This window comes from Salvelinus alpinus, chromosome 4 (assembly GCF_045679555.1).
Source record: "Salvelinus alpinus chromosome 4, SLU_Salpinus.1, whole genome shotgun sequence".
In the NCBI taxonomy this organism is placed as follows: Eukaryota; Metazoa; Chordata; class Actinopteri; order Salmoniformes; family Salmonidae; genus Salvelinus; species Salvelinus alpinus.
This window is the reverse complement of record NC_092089.1, coordinates 89,626,540-89,644,203: the sequence shown is the minus strand read 5'-3', so window position 1 is coordinate 89,644,203 and position 17,664 is coordinate 89,626,540. Positions and strand designations below refer to the sequence as shown.

Here is a 17,664-nt window from a genome sequence, read left to right as displayed (position 1 = left end):
CGTATGTGTTGTGCTTTTTAAAATTCTAATACACACAAATAACAAATGGGATACAGACCTATCCATCACATTCAATCAATGGAAATTCTTTGAAACCCACTTCGAAAAATACATTACATTTTATTGTTGTAACGCAAAATCGTCCCCACTTTGTATAAATTGCTTTTTGGGCCCATAATGCAATTCTACATAAAATGGGCGTGGCTTCACTGCGTTTTCAGTTTTGAAGAAAATTGCGTAAAATGCAGCCGGAGTCTGACGAGAGCCGATACAAATTAATTGCTTTAACTAATTATGACAAATGTTAAGAACATGTTGAGCAATGTAATAAAGTAATCACTTTTCAAATAAGTTACATTACACGTTATTTTGGCTGACAATTTGTTAGCTACGTAATCCTTACGTACCGCATAGAATTACAGCAGTATTTACCGGTATGTTAGCTAGTTAACGTTATCTAGGGGCGGCAGGTAGCCTAGTGGTTAGAGCGTTGGGCCAGTAACAGAAAGGTTGCTAGATAGAATCCCCGAGTCGAGCTGACAAGGTAAAAATATGTCGTTCTACTCCTGTTTTACCCACTGTTCTTTGGCCGTCATTGTAAACAAGAACTTGTTCTTTACTGACTTGCCTAGTTAAAAAAAGGTCAAATCATATATATATATCGTTAGTTGGCTAATAATACGCCGAATTTGCCATATTAACTACTGTATATGCTAACACGAACTTGCCATTGTTAATTCTGGCTATCTACTCCGAATCAGAGAGAGATGTTCAGAGAGATGTCTGATAACATGAAAACAGCCTGCTAGGGCGAGTAAAATGGTCTGAACTAACCTAGAGCGAAACGCTCGTAATTTACGAACTGGCATTCCAGATTGAATTTATGAACCCGATATCGTAAAATCTCTAGCAAGTAATTATGTTACGCTAACAAACTCGCAAGAGGTTGCATAGCAACAGCATCAACTTCCGGTAGACAGGCGAAGCGCTAGTACAGTGTTCGCTTACAGTATACTCATATTAACTAATAGTATGTAGTATATACTCAAGTATACCGTATAATAGTATGGGTATTAAAACACAGCTCATATTAATTTTTGGGGGCAAAATGCCATTTCTTTTCAGCATTTTCATTCAACGTTTGATTTCAGCGACGCGCCCCAACAGGCAGTAAATACGTCACTGGTGCGCGCCTTGTTTCTTCCTTTCTCTCGTCCTAAAGATGGCGGCAGGGGTGAGTAAGATGGAGAGATGCCTTGTCACTTAATTGTTATTTGCTTTTCAGCAACCATCTGTACAAAATCGCCCCCATCCGTCCACTTATCCATTACCCTTTAGTATATCTGACACATTTAGCCACTTTAAACTTCATTGCTATGTTTATTTTTTACCCCCTATAAAGTATTCCTTGACGATGCAGCATAATAGCATTTGCGATGGTAAAATGACGCCTCTTTCCGTACCTTGTGCCACGTTGGGTTCTTCAGAGTCCGTGACGAATAATGAATGAAATTACTTGCTGTCTATTTTGTATCTCCTGCGTGTCATGGCTTATTTACAGCTTTTATTTGCAAAGTATACAAATATTGCCATCTGGAGTCTCTGGGTAGCATACTTGTGGCTACTTAGCTAACTAGCAACGTACTTAATGGAAAGTAGGTTGTACTAGCTAACAGTAGGTATCAAACTAACTAGTTCGCTTGCTGTTTGGATAGGATTGTGGTCAACTTTAGGGGTAAGCCACTACCAATGCAGGATATTCATTATGATTGCCTAAGCATCTTTGTGATCCGCAAGTGATGTGCCCTAATGACTTGGCATAACTTTGACTTTAGCAAGCTCAGTAACCAATGCAAGGAAGTGAGATTTAAAGGGGTGTAACCTCTGCCTGCATTGGGTGTAACAATGGGCATATCGGCCGATAAAGTTTACATATCCTGTACATTCCCAACACCAAGGGTCTAAGTGAGTTGCTTGTTGTATAGCTGTTGTGAGACATTAGGAATACATTTTTGGCACTGGAATTTAATTTTTAAAATATTTTAAGCTGTTTTACTGATATCCTTCTGATGTATTTTGGCTATGCATTATTCAAATGTTTTTACCAGCAATCAGCTTCTAGGCTAGCCCAAAGCCTGACAGATGGCGATATTCAGTCGTTTCATCTTACCGTCCGAAGTTAGTGTGTACAGCTGGCAATACAACCCTATCCCCCGTGGTTAGCACATAAAACATCCATTCAGTGACTAATATCTAAGAATGCAAGTCTCGGATCTGGCGTATTGCATTCAGCCAATCGGGCTGCAGCAGTCTGTTTACCACTGGCTAAAAGCAGGGCACAACATAAGGAAGTAGCGTTAGCTTAAAAAATCTTGGTAAACTATTAGCCTATTTCTTCACATTATAAGTGTAGCAATGAGCACAGGACAGTAGGCGATAAGTGCACATTTTCCAAAATGCAATCAATTTGCTGGAACACTCCATTCTCAAAATAGACCGCAAATGTGATGTCTTTTAGTGCTTTATTATAAAGGTAAAACAATTTATGGTGAAAATTATCTTCCCCAAATTTGGTATTTGACTGCGGTCATGAGTCGTGACTGACCAGCCGATGACCGTAACAGCCCTAAGTAGGACTAAGCTTTTTATCTGTGGCTGGGGAAACTGTCCCATACTGTAGGGCAGGGGTGTCAAACTCATTTTGCATCGTGGGCCACATACGGCCTAGGGAGATGTCAAGTGGGCCGGACCATTAAAATTATACCATACTCTGCTATAAATAACCAAAATATCATGTCTTTCCTTTGTTTTGGTGTAAAGAAGCACAAGAACATTAGGAAAATATTGAAATTTAATGAACTATCCTTTTACAAAACATTTCATGAAACACCTCATATTTCCTTAGACAAATGTGCAATTTACTTTTATCATTCACAAATATGCATTGCAACTGATCCCACTGATTGTACAAAGGCACAAAACTTTAATTGGTACTGAAAAATATAGTAATGCACTTTAAGATTAAATGAGACTTTTAAAGAAAGGAATTTTTAAACCACTTACACATACGCATATAAAATCTAAATGTAATCCCTGCGTACACCTTACAAACTAAGGAGAGTGATTTTAAATGTGTAATGAAGAAAGTGTTCGCCTGTCCTGTAAATCTGTAAACTTCATACATGAAACATACATACACATACAATACATACTGAAAATTTATGGAGTTGTATGAACAGTAGAATTCCATCACACAACTTTTGTTTTGAAGCTGCTGACTAACATTAAAGTGCACATTTTTTAAATCACCACAGTAAGGATTCATCTTCACAGAGCTGTATTCTTTCAATGCAAACAGTATCTAAGGCAGCATTTTAAAGGTACCGAAATACCGAAACTTGTTGCAAACACACCAAGCACGAAGGTTTTCCGTGCATCTCTGTAAATAAATAGGACGTGGTCCATTTTTCTTTGAAAATTCTACACTCCTTATCTACTTTTCTCCGTTTGGATAACGACATTTTGGCTAATGAGGGTGTAGCGGAGAGGTAGAGACCAAGGTATTAACAACGTCGTAACAAGCAGCAGATGGCGCATTGATACCGTCTGCTGTTTTCAGTCTGTCTCAGTGATGCGGCTTGTCTTCTACTCTGATGGAAAGAGTGCGCCCCTTAGCGGATAATCCATGAATTGCAGCGAATTAAAAATATTAATTCCATGTCTTTTATGCATTTTTTCCACTTTCAAATTATCCTGCGGGCCTGATCGAACCTCCTTGGGGGCCGGTTCCGGCCCGCGGGCCGTATGTTTGACACCCCTGCTGTAGGGTGTCTACACACTGCCCCAAGTGGTTGAAAACAAGATTTCATTACATTACACTTCCTTGTGTTATAAAATACATTTTACCAAGACAAATATAATTATTCATGTTCTGAATTGTTTGCAATCTTTCTCTAACACATCAACATTATATCAAAAAAGTAGAATTTTGTAACCTAATACAATCGTTAATAATCCCAGAGCGGCGCTGCTATCAAATCAAATCAAATTTTATTTCTCACACGGTCTTGAGGATTTTACATGTTGTGGTTAACGTCTGCAAAGTTGTTTCCTCAGGTCGCTGAATTAACATGACATGAGCTGAATTCAATGTAAAAGGCTATGAAAATAAAAAGCTTGCTGTACGCTCAGTACTCCGTTGACATTTTACAGAGATAGGCTTGTTTTTGTGAGAAATCGTTGAAAAAAGAACAGGAATTTGGCATTAATATGAAAGGCGTATGCTAAATTATTAAAATACTACCTTTTTTATTTATTTCTTTGGCTTTTATTTAACTTGGGGCGGCAGGTAGCCTAGTGGTAAGAGCGTTGGACTAGTAACCGAAAGGTTGATAATTCAAATCTCCCAGCTGACAAGGTAAAAATCTGTCGTTCTGCGCCTGAACAATGCAGTTAACACACTGTTCCTAGGCCGTCATTGAAAATAAGAATTTGTTCTTAACTGACTTGCCTAGTTAAATAAAGGTAAAATAAATAAACTATGCATGTCATGTCTAAAAAATCAATATCTATTTGTCCTATGTTTTATATCCGCCGGATTCAAGGTGAAAGATGAGTTCAAGGGTGAGCCTGTCAGTTAGCCTTCATTTTCTCACCGCATCCAGCCTAGCTGACGCGATGCTTTTTTCCAGATTATTTTTTACCAGATCATTTTTTCTCTGGCCTCAATTGATTAAGTCACCCTAATTTTGGTCATCCTATAAGGGTAAAAACTCCAATAAGTTTTGTTATATACACAGTTATATATACAATTATAATTAATAACATAATTTGACACATTGATCAAAATGTGTTTTTGATTGAACACCCTGCGTAGCCTACTGTTAGAAACCACTAGTTATGTAGCTACTAGTGATTCTACTAGTTGTTCCTGCCTAAACCACCACCTGGATCTAGAAGCACTACTGTGTACAGGGTTTTCCTCCCCATTTTAATATAGTTGTGATGGTTCTCTTCTCCCTTCTGTAGACTCTGTACACGTATCCAGAGAACTGGAGAGCCTTCAAGGCGCAGATTGCAGCCCAGTACAGCGGTGCACGCCTCAAGGTACTACAAGTTTAACCTGCCTTATCATATTTATTCTTATTGCCCTGTGATTTGTTTTTAAATCTTGTATTTATATTGTTTTTACTACGGCTGTGACGATGACAACGTAACTCTGTTTACACAAGCAGCCCAATTCTGATCATTTGCCACCAATTCGTAATTTGACCGATCAGCTCTATTGGCCATAACTGGGCAAAAGATAAGAATTGGGCTGCCTGAGTAAACGCAGCCTAATTTCTCTTGGGATGAATAAAGTATAATCTCGTCTCTCTTAAGGTGGCCAGCAGCGCCCCTGCCTTCACCTTCGGGCAGACGAACCGTACCCCCGCCTTCCTCAACAACTTCCCCTTGGGCAAGGTCAGTTTCTGTATCCATTTTGTAACGTGATCCATCTGAAATAGCACCCTATTCCCTACACCGTGCACTACTTTTGACCAGGGTCTTATATAGGGAATAGTGTGCCACTTGGGATACTAACACGGTTTACCTTGTACACATCCTTGAACTTGGATGACAAGATGTTGTACTGTCTGTGTTAGCAACACTATATTCCCAAAAATAGTTTGTATGATGCAATGATGTTTTGAATTTCTTCACCTGAAATAATCATGAAGTTTTATTGAGCTTTTTAACCCTGAGCATCAGACGTAAACATTTGCTATTGGTTGGTGTTTCCCGTCTAGGGAAAGGTGTTGAAAATGGACTGCCAACTAATCAAATAAATGACTGACTCTGTTTTCCTTTTTTAAACTGTTCCCCCTCGCCAGGTTCCAGCTTTTCAGGGCGATGACGGCTTCTGTCTTTCCGAGAGTAATGCCATTGCTCACTACCGTAAGTCTGCTTTTCACATCCCGTCTTTTTCTGCATCTGGAGTAGACAAATGGAACCCTGTCCTCTATATAGTGCACTACTGTTGACCAGGGGCCATAGGGTAGTGCACTACTGTTGACCAGGGGCCATAGGGTAGTGCACTACTGTTGACCAGGGGCCATAGGGTAGTGCACTACTGTTGACCAGGGGCCATAGGGTAGTGCACTACTGTTGACCAGGGGCCATAGGGTAGTGCACTACTGTTGACCAGGGGCCATAGGGTAGTGCACTACTGTTGACCAGGGGCCATAGGGTAGTGCACTACTGTTGACTAGGGGCCATAGGGTAGTGTACAAATGTTGACCCAGGGCCATAGGGTAGTGCACTACTGTTGACCAGGGGCCATAGGGTAGTGCACTACTGTTGACCCAGGGCCATAGGGTAGTGCACAACTGTTGACCCAGGGCCATAGGGTAGTGCACTACTGTTGACCAGGGGCCATAGGGTAGTGCACTACTGTTGACCAGGGGCCATAGGGCGGTGTTCACTCAAAAGTCAGGTCTGCTGGGCGCAAACTTGGAACGTTGTGAAAATTCTGTGCAACTTCTGGCGTGCGTTTACTGTGAACACTAAGGCTGTACCAGCTTTAAGTTAATGTGTAACCGATGTGAAATGGCTAGCTAGTTAGCGGTGGTGCGCGCTAATAGCCTTTCAAACGGTGACGTCACTCGCTTTGAGACCTTGGAAGTAGTGGTTCCCCTTGCTCTGCAAGGGCCGTGGCTTTTGTGGAGCGATGGGTAACGATGCTTCGTGGGTGACTGTTGTTGATATGTGCAGAGGGTTCCTGGTTCGCGGTCGGGGCGAGGGGACGGACTAAAGTTATACTGTTACACACGCATCCCATAACATTTTAACATGGAAATTGCTGTTCTATCATTCAGCCAACAGTAGCAGCCAATGTGTGGTCAATGTAGGCCTATATTCCATGAGACTTTTGAGGGGGGAATAACATGCAGGGCTTGACATTAACCTGATTATCCACTTGTCCTTCAGACAAGGGGGTGACAAAAAAATGTTGTGGTGGTTGATGCAAGAAACAAAATAAAATGCATTATTCCCATATAATTATTACAGAGAATCAGAATGTATGCTACTCTGGCCCAACACTCTAACAACTAGGCTACCTGCAGACGGGTGGCCAGTTACCCTCGTCCTCCTCGATAGCTGCCCTCGTGCAGTGTTCGGTTTCCAACTACCCCAGTTCATCACCTGAATGCTACTAATCAGCTGTCAATCATAAACTTGATTGGCTGCATCGGGTGTTTGTCTGGGGATGCAACCTTGCGTCTTCAGCCCAATGTGGCAGGGCTGAAAGGCAGTGGAAATGTTTTGGGGGGATTCAGTCCATTTGTATTGTAAAGAGGGACTTTCCAATTAATTGCAATTCATCTGATCACTCTTCATAACATTCTGGAGTATTTGCAAATTGCCATCATACAAACTGAGGCAGCAGACTTTGTGAAAATGTATATTTGTGTCATTCTCAACTTTTGGCCACGACTGTACATTGTAGAGTCATCAGCATACATTACCACCCTCCCTGACAGTGGGGATTTCATTCTAGAGGAACAGTTTCTGGGAAGTGTATCCTGTGTGGTCTTCAATACATCCACATCCTTCTGTGTGAACTGAAGGCTTGTTTTATATGTCTTGTACATCTTTAGTTAAGTCGTCCAGCCGTTTGTTGGTCGACTCCACGATCAAAGTTATTTTCCTGCTGAAGTATCATTTCCTTATAGAAAACTTACTGCTTCTCCAAGAGTTCACGTCCCTTCCCAGCAGAGATGTAATCCTCGTCTTTTTTCCAAAGGCGTGATAGTAAAGATAGTAGGACGAGCCCTCTATTCACTCCGTGAAATGAGAGACGCCAGCGGTGGTCCTAAAACCAAGACAAATTGAAATCGGTGGTCCTAGCCACAAGGGCTAACTGCTTAGCGTGCTTGGTAGCCAGTTTAGCGTGCTTGGTAGCCAGTTTAGCGTGCTTGGTAGCCAGCTTAGCGTGCTTGGTAGCCAGCTTAGCGTGCTTGGTAGCCAGCTTAGCGTGCTTGGTAGCCAGCTTAGCGTGCCTGGTATCCAGCTTAGCGTGCTTGGTATCCAGCTTAGCGTGCTTGGTATCCAGCTTAGCGTGCTTGGTATCCAGCAATAGTAGCCCAGGTTGCCTAGCTTGATTGCTAGCAGCTAGGCTAGCTGCTTTACCAATGTATTACCACCTTGTTAGAGCTAGGATCCCTGGACATATATTGGCGGTCCCAGCGTTAACACTAACTGCGTCCCAGGATCCAGATATGAATAGGGAAACTACTGTAACCTTTTTATTAGCTAAATAGGTAGTTTATTGTTAAAGTAAAAAATAACCCGCGTTTCTAGTCTTGTACTGCGCGAGATGGCGGTGTTAATCTTATGCTTAAATGTTGGTAAATGCTGAAATCATTGAAGGGGGTGGGGTGGGACTACTACGGTTAGCAAACAGTTAACATAACACTTTAATATTTTTCCTTATCAATGGCAACTGTTTAGATGGTTCACAGGCTCTTGACTCAAGTTAGTAGTTTAGTCCTTTAGGATTGGAGACTCCATTTCCCCTGGTACAGCACCACGGTGTTTTATAAGGAGTAAACACCAGTGACTCAGTGGGAAAGCCATACTGGTAGAGTATCTGCTCTGATCCTTGATACAAGTCATGACTGGACTGTGTTTTTTAAGGCCAATGGGCTGGAATGTCCACCAAAATCGCCATATCCACTTCTTCTTTTTTTTTTGTTGTAAACATGGGATTGGGAAAATACAGATCACACAGCATTTTGCTTGGATTCACTGCCCCTTTGGGACGGCATTACCTGTTACGATCTGAGCCCACGTTCTCATCGTATGTACTGTCTTCTCGTCGTACGTACTGTCTTCTCGTCGTACGTACTGTCTTCTCGTCGTACGTACTGTCTTCTCGTCGTACGTACCGTCTTCTCGTCGTACGTACCGTCTTCTCGTCGTACGTACCGTCTTCTCGTCGTACGCACCGTCTTCTCGTCGTACGTACCGTCTTCTCGTCGTACGTACCGTCTTCTCGTCGTACGTACCGTCTTCTCGTCGTACGTACCGTCTTCTCGTCGTACGTACCGTCTTCTCGTCGTACGTACCGTCTTCTCGTCGTACGTACCGTCTTCTCCTCGTACGCACCGTCTTCTCGTCGTACGTACCGTCTTCTCATCGTATGTACCGTCTTCTCCTCCAGTGAGCAATGAGGCCCTGCGTGGCAGCAGTCCCCAGGCCCAGTCCCAGGTGCTTCAGTGGGTGAGCTTTGCCGATGCTGAAATCATCCCTCCAGCTTCTGCGTGGGTCTTCCCCACCTTGGGAATCATGCAGTTCAACAAACAGGTATGTACTGTTACCATTGTATTCTGAAATTACACTGTAGATGAACAGATGTCACAACCATGGTGGGAAATTAACCTTTTAATCTACCAGCCACACATGATTGTTTATCAGCAAAATATTATTTAATTTTTCGTATTGGGACCACAAACCATCCCAATTGGGTTTTAATGTTCACACCCATAGTCTGTATTGCTGTTAACATTCTCTAGGTGTTGTGTGAGATACATTAAGTCACATGCTATAGCAAACATCTGAGATGTGCCGCATGGTGGTGGAGGCAATGGGCAACGTAACTTCACACTGGTAGTATAACATGACATAGAAATTCGGTTAGGTGACTAATGCTAAATGAAGTGTCTTAGGAGCCAACTTATCTGTTCTGGTTTACGGTCACTCTGCTCAATTTGGTGCCATGTCTCTCACCCTGTAGCCTCTAGTCATGCACAATCTAATGTATCCATTGTAAATGTAATGCATTGCGTCCCCCCCCCCCTCCTCCTCCTCCTCCAGGCAACAGAGCAGGCCAAGGAGGAGGTAAAGAAGGTTCTGTCTGTCCTCAACCATCACCTCAGCACCAGGACCTTCCTGGTCGGAGAGCGAGTCAGCCTGGCTGATATCAGTGTGGCCTGCAGCATGATCTGGCTCTTTAAACAGGTTTGACATTCTGTTATGACCACACATACCCTCGGGGCTTCATGTCCTCTGACTTAGTCCAGGTGGGTGTTTCCCTGTCCGTTCCTCAAGAAAGTACCTCTTGAACATTTTTTTTGTTGCTTCAGTTAACGAATCAATGGCTTGTTGAATCAGGGAACCTTTTATATTTAAACATAGGCTGTCTCCCCAAATTGGCTCCCTATTAAGTGCACTTTATATAGGGATGTGTTCCGTTCAGGATTTACCAGAGACAGGGTAACACTAGTGATGGGTTAAAACACACTAGTGTTACATTCAGGATGGTTTACCAGACAGTAACCCTAGTGATGGGTTAAAACACACTTTCAATGGAGATTGAAAAAAACATGGAAGGGTTTTGAATCCAGGACTAGGCTTAATCTGGGTCCGGGAAACTGGCCGATGTGGCTTTGATGTCTTATGACTTAGCCTAGGGTTAGTATTTCTCTAGCCATTCCTCGAGGCAGAACCCTTTATGACTGCACATATCACATCTAGCTACAAACTTGACCAATGTATGGGAAACATTGGCCTAAATGCTACATCTTTTGTTTAGAGTAATGGAGCTGTCCACGTGGTTTTAAATGTCCCTCTCCTCCTGTAGGTCCTTGAGCCTTCCTTCCGCCAACCTTTCCCCAACGTGACCCGCTGGTTCCAGACCTGTGTCAACCAGCCCCAGTTCAAGACTGTGCTCGGAGAGGTCAAGCTCTGCGGCAAGATGGCTCAGTTTGATCGTAAGGACCAACCGTAAAAGAAAGGATTCTTCCACATATTGTTCTAGTTCCATGATATAAAAAATGTTTTCTATGAAGAATTGTGTTGTATTTTCTGCACATTTTACACATTTTGATAGATTTCTAAATTAGAAATAATTGGGGAGTTTGTTTTCATGGAGAAGATTGAAAAGTTTATATGAAGTAATTTGTCACCCACCCAAGACCGTACTATCATGACAGAGGCATCCCCCTCGTTGTGAAATCTAATCCTTGGGAGAATAACGCAGGACTTTGGCACAGGTTAAAGTAGACCAATCTACAATAATCTGACTAGAAGACCTGGGACAATAGTTGATATATTATGAGCGGTGCAGGTACGCCCCTCTTCAAGGACCGATGTATGCTAATATTGTGATCAAATGGTAATAAGGTTTGTTTTGATGTTAAAAGATGCAAACACAAGGAAACACTCGGTGTAGTACACTACACTGGATTTGTTATTGAATGTCTTTATACTCCAGCCAAGAAGTTCTCTGATATGCAGCCCAAGAAAGACACCCCTCCCAAGAAGGACACCCCTCCCAAGAAAGAGAAAGCTGGAAAGGAGGCAGGCAAACCTCAGGAGAAGAAGGATAAGAAGAAGAAGGAAGAGAAGGAAGCTGCCCCCGCTGAGGAGGAAATGGACGAGTGTGAAGCAGCTCTGGCTTCAGAACCCAAAACAAAGGACCCTTTCGCTCACCTACCAAAGAGGTACATGATATGTCCACATATATCAGAACTGAGGGTTATACTAATGATCTGGATAAATGAGTTAGCCTGCTAACTTGCCTAAATATTGTGATAACTTTTTTTTAAAATATATATATATATATATATATATATATAGATAATAAGCTTGTCATGGTGTAATTGACTCAACAATTTAAAACACTTGGGGTATTTTTGTATTCTTGTGTATTTGTATTATGTTGTATTTATAAATAGTGTAGATGCAGGGCTCCCTCATAAAATAGATGAGACTCCCTGCCCTATTTTGGGTTGTTTATCAAAGTTAGCTGGCTAACTCATTGATCCAAAGAGGGTATATTATAAAGCTGGATCAATGAGTTAGCCAGCTAACTTTGATTAGCAACCAGGAATAACTATAGATTTTCTGGTTCATTTAAAAAATCTTAACTTTAACCTTTCAAACACCTTTGAGGACTGGAGGCTGTTCCAGAAGGCTGGATCAGTGAGTTGGCCAGCTGTCCAAAGTTTCTTGAAATAACTGAATCGTTTTTTGAGGAATATACTTACAATTGTCATGGCGTAATTATCTTCTACAAATGTAGCTTATTTCTTTTTTAAAGGACCAATGCTGCTGTTTTTCATCTCGATATCAAATCATTTCTGGGTAACAATTAAGTACCTTACTGTGATTTGTTTTAAATTGAAAGGGCCTAAAATGAACAAAACTAGCTTCGTGGCAAAGAGCAATTTCTCAAGCAAGGACTGTTTGAGTGGGTGGCAGACGAGATGTTATTGGCAGAGAGTTTTGCAGCTCTCTTATTGGTCTATTATCTAATTGAATGCTTGGTGATGTCACCAGGCAGGCCGAAATTCCATCCCACCAAAACAGGCTGACATCAGGTGTTTTCTGTGTGGTTTTTCAACCAGTTCCTACACTAAAAGGGCATTAACATTTTTAAAACGTCACTATTATTCCAACCTTCGTGTGGAACTGCAGTGTTTGTGTATATATAAAACGCAAGAAAGTCACGCTTTTGACAACTAAAATCCCCTTTAATCAACCAAAAAATCCTAAATTACATGTGGCTATAAAAGTTAGTTGAATAATAATCCTGCTTTCTGGAATATTCTCCTGACAGACTCCTCTCTGTGGGCTCTAGTCATTGGAAATGCCTCATAGCTTTACCCTCAAATCTACTGCCATTAGCCCTGTGGGATATTACTAATAATATTTTAAACAGTTTTTCGCTTTGTCATTATGGGGTGTGTGTGTGGATGGATGAGGAAAAACATTCATTGAATTAATACATTTTAGAGTACGGCTGTAAAGTAACAATGTGGGAAAAGTTGAGGGGTCTGAATACTTTCCGAATGCACTGTATATATATTAACCTCTGAGTTATTAGGTGACTAGGAGTGTACAATCCCTCCCCCTGTTCTCCTGATTCCTCTCTCTTCCTGCAGTGCATTTGTCATGGACGAGTTCAAGAGGAAGTACTCTAACGAGGACACGCTGACTGTAGCCGTGCCCCACTTCTGGGAACACTTTGACAAGGAGGGCTACTCCATCTGGTACGGCGAGTACAAATTCCCCGAGGAGCTCACCATGACCTTCATGAGCTGCAACCTCATCATGGGTGAGATACCTACCACAGCCACCCATAGGCTCGACACCCACAGCCATCCATAGGCTCTACACCCACAGCCATCCATAGGCTCGACACCCACAGCCATCCATACCACAGCCACCCATAGGCTCTACACCCACAGCCATCCATAGGCTCGACACCCACAGCCATCCATACCACAGCCACCCATAGGCTCTACACCCACAGCCATCCATAGGCTCTACACCCACAGCCATCCATAGGCTCTACACCCACAGCCATCCATAGGCTCGACACCCACAGCCATCCATACCACAGCCATCCATAGGCTCGACACCCACAGCCATCCATAGGCTCGACACCCACAGCCATCCATAGGCTCTACACCCACAGCCATCCATAGGCTCTACACCCACAGCCATCCATAGGCTCTACACCCACAGCCATCCATAGGCTCGACACCCACAGCCATCCATACCACAGCCATCCATAGGCTCGACACCCACAGCCATCCATAGGCTCGACACCCACAGCCATCCATAGGCTCGACACCCACAGCCATCCATAGGCTCTACACCCACAGCCATCCATAGGCTCGACACCCACAGCCATCCATAGGCTCGACACCCACAGCCATCCATAGGCTCTACACCCACAGCCATCCATAGGCTCTACACCCACAGCCATCCATAGGCTCTACACCCACAGCCATCCATAGGCTCGACACCCACAGCCATCCATAGGCTCGACACCCACAGCCATCCATAGGCTCTACACCCACAGCCATCCATAGGCTCGACACCCACAGCCATCCATAGGCTCGACACCCACAGCCATCCATACCACAGCCATCCATAGGCTCGACACCCACAGCCATCCATACCACAGCCATCCATACCACAGCCATCCATAGGCTCGACACCCACAGCCATCCATAGGCTCGACACCCACAGCCATCCATAGGCTCGACACCCACAGCCACCCATAGGCTCGACACCCACAGCCACCCATAGGCTCGACACCCACAGCCACCCATAGGCTCGACACCCACAGCCACCCATAGGCTCGACACCCACAGCCACCCATAGGCTCGACACCCACAGCCACCCATAGGCTCGACACCCACAGCCACCCATAGGCTCGACACCCACAGCCACCCATAGGCTCTAATCACTGCCATCCATAGTACAGCCATCCATAGGCTCTATAATCACTGCCATCCATAGGCTCTATAATCACTGCCATCCATGGTTATGTCAACAGTTCATAGGGGCGACTCGATAGTAAAGGTTTGTTCATGTTAATCTCACTTTTCACTCCGCATTGCAGCTGTGTATTTCGTCAAGGATTTCACATGTAGCAATCATTGTCAAAAACGGAATGTTGGAGTCTGGGGGGAATGTCTGGGGGGGGTACTGGGAATGTCTGGGGGGGGTACTGGGAATGTCTGGGGGGGTACTGGGAATGTCTGGGGGGGGGTACTGGGAATGTCTGGGGGATACTGAGAGCTGTTCATCTTTCAGGAATGTTCCAGCGACTTGACAAACTCCGCAAGAACGGCTTTGCCAGCGTGATCCTGTTCGGCGGGAACAACGACAGTAGCATTTCTGGAATCTGGATCTTCAGAGGACAGGACTTAGCTTTCACTGTGAGTTTCTGATTCCCCTTGGGCTGTTTGGGGTGGAAGGTCATTTTAGTAGACAATTCTTGTCCATTATTCCCCTGTGGAATAATAAAGTTGACTGAACAGTCTTGGGGATACACTGGGGACTTGTTTCCCAGACATATATTAAGTGTAGACCAGGATTAAAGCTCGACAACAGCCAGTGAAATTGCCGGGCGCCAAATTCAAAAACACAGAAATACAATAATTAAAATTCCTCAAACATACAAGTATTTTACACCATTTTAAAGATTAACTTCTTGTAAATCCAACCACAGTGTACGATTTCAAATAGGCTTTACGTCGAAAGCACACCAAACGATTATGTTAGGTAAGCACCTAGTCACAGAACCATAAAGCCATTTTCCAGCCAAGGAGAGCCCTCACAAAAGTCAGAAATAGCGATTAAATTAATCACTAACCTTTGATCTTCATCAGATGGCACTCAAAGGACTTCATGTTACACAATAAATGTGTGTTTTGTTCGATAAAGTTAATCTTTATGTCCAAAAACCTCATTTGAAATTGGTGTGTTATGGTCAGAAATGCATTGTCTCAAACAAACATCCGGCGAAAGTGCAGAGATCCACATCACATTACAGAAATACTCATAATAAACATTGATAAAAGATACAAGTGTTATGCATGGAAATAGATAAACTTCTCCTTAATGCAACCGCTGTGTCAGATTTCAAAAAGGCTTTACGGCGAAAGCACACCTTGCGATTATGTTAGGTCAGCACCTAGCCACAGAAAAACATACAGCCATTTTCCAAAGAAGGAGATGTCAGAAATAGCATTATAAATATTCACTTACCTTTGATCTTCATCAGAATGCACTCCCAGGAATCCCAGTTCCACAATAAATGTTTGTTTTGTTCGATAAAGTCCATAATTTAGGTCCAAATACCTCCTTTTTTTTGCGTTTAGTTCACAAATCCAAACTCAAGAGGCGTGGTCGTCCAGGCGAAAGTTCAGATGAGAAGTCCAAAAAGTTATATTACAGTTCGTAGAAACATGTCAAACGATGTATAGAATCAATCTTTAGGATGTTTTTATCATAAATCTTCAATAATGTTTCAACCGGACAATTCCTTTGTCTTTAGAAATGCAATGGAACACAGCTACCTCTCACGGGCGCGCGAGACTGAGCTCATGGCAATCTGCCAGACACCTGGTTGAAACAGCTCTCATTCCCTCATCCTTCACAGTAGAAGCCTCAAACAAGGTTCTAAAGACTGTTGACGTCTAGTGGAAGCCTTAGGTAGTGCAATATGACCCCATAGACACTGTATATTCGATAGGCAATGACTTGAAAAACTACAAACCTCAGATTTCCCACTTCCTGGTTTGATTTTTTTCTCCGGTTTTTGCCTTCCATATGAGTTTTGTTATACTCGGTCATCATTCAAACAGTTTTAGAAACAGAGTTTTCTATCCAAATCTACTAATTATATGCATATTCTAGCTTTTGGGCCTGAGTAGCAGGCAGTTTACTCTGGGCACCTTATTATCCAAGCTACTCAATACTGCCCCCCCAGTCCAAAAGAAGTTAAACATTTAAATGTTCCCTTGACCAAGCTTTTTAGTCCTGGATTGAAGTTGATCTGTGTCAGAGAGAACTGGGAGGTCTACTGCAGTTCTGAATTGAAAACGTGCTCTTGGAGAACCATGTGCTACAACTGTATACATTTGAGTGACTTGGTTGATCTTGTTAGTCTCACCAAGCATTTATAAACCCTACAGGTTCATTCTGCTGTCCCAATGTTGGGAATTCAATGATTTGTATGATTGCTTTTAGTTGACCACCTATCATTTCTCCCTCCTGTGTAGCTGTCTGATGACTGGCAGATTGATTACGAGTCTTACGCCTGGCGCAAACTGGACCCCGACAGCGGCGAAACCAAGACCATGGTCAAGGAGTACTTTGCTTGGGAGGGTGAATTCAAACACGTGGGAAAACCCTTTAACCAGGGCAAATGCTTCAAGTGAGCGGCGTGGAGGATGATGGCACCATGACCCCTATACATCAACACCTTAACCTAAAGCCATTCAACCACCTTAAACTGCACTTGGACCTTCTCTAACTGATCTTCAGTAGGAGTGGATTGTGTCTCAATGGTCCCAACAGAAGCGGTTGTTTTGAGTTGACAAATAAACATGTTTTCCACAATGCCATTTTCTGGATTTGTTTTTTGGTGATGGAATTCCCCCCCCCCCCCCAAAAAGTAATGGTACATGACTTGTTTTACTTTAGTCCATTTTTGTTTTGTGGCCTTGTTGTATCCCATCACCTAGCAACCCTGTTTTTAAGCCTGAATTTCCTTTCAATTCTAGCCAGAGTACCAGTCTTTTGTGCCATCCCTGGTCAGTCATTATCATGTTTGGCTTAACAATGAGCAATGTATTTGGTAAGAGCACAAACAGATCTGGGACCAGGCTAATTCAGTGTAAAATAATAATTTTATCTTTTGGTGTAGCAATCATGGAGCTGAAATCTGGACAATGAATAAAGGGTTAAATTGCTGTCCATAAAATAATTGGTTGCGTACATTAAAGCCTTAATGTGGTGAAAAATAAATTATTGAACATCTAGTGCCTCCTGTCCCTCCACCTTAGGATTCTCCCGTCCCTCCACCTCGCAATTCTCCCGTCCCTCCACCTCGCGATTCTTCTGTGCATACATTGGATCTGTCCCAAGTAGCACCATATTCCTTATACTTAAAGTTAATTTTTTTTTATTTAACTAGGCAAGTCAGTTAAGAACAAATAATTATTTACGATGACGGCCAAACCCAGACACCGCTGGGGTGATTTTGCACCGCCCTATGAAACTCCCAATCACAGCTGGTTGTAATAGAGCCTGAAATTGAACCAGGATCTGTAGTAATGCCTCTAGCACTGAAATGCAGTGCCGTAGACTGTTGCG

General features: G+C 43.0%; 1 protein-coding gene and 1 non-coding gene across 2 annotated transcripts; both read left to right on the top strand.

The window, feature by feature from the left end:
- Positions 1 to 368: 368 nt before the first annotated feature.
- Positions 369 to 16,908, top strand: LOC139574654 (elongation factor 1-gamma). The gene is made up of 12 exons (XM_071399417.1): positions 369 to 544; positions 1,126 to 1,234; positions 5,029 to 5,106; positions 5,383 to 5,463; positions 5,874 to 5,937; positions 9,206 to 9,348; positions 9,859 to 10,002; positions 10,625 to 10,754; positions 11,258 to 11,486; positions 12,930 to 13,102; positions 14,596 to 14,720; positions 16,569 to 16,908. Exons 2-12 carry the CDS (start codon positions 1,223 to 1,225, stop codon positions 16,725 to 16,727), a joined length of 1,338 nt encoding a protein of 445 aa, XP_071255518.1. The 5' UTR covers positions 369 to 544; positions 1,126 to 1,222; the 3' UTR covers positions 16,728 to 16,908.
- LOC139574882 (small nucleolar RNA SNORD36) lies at positions 5,677 to 5,749 on the top strand. Its single transcript, XR_011674840.1, has one exon. It is a non-coding gene; the product is annotated as a small nucleolar RNA SNORD36 (small nucleolar RNA).
- Positions 16,909 to 17,664: the final 756 nt, after the last annotated feature.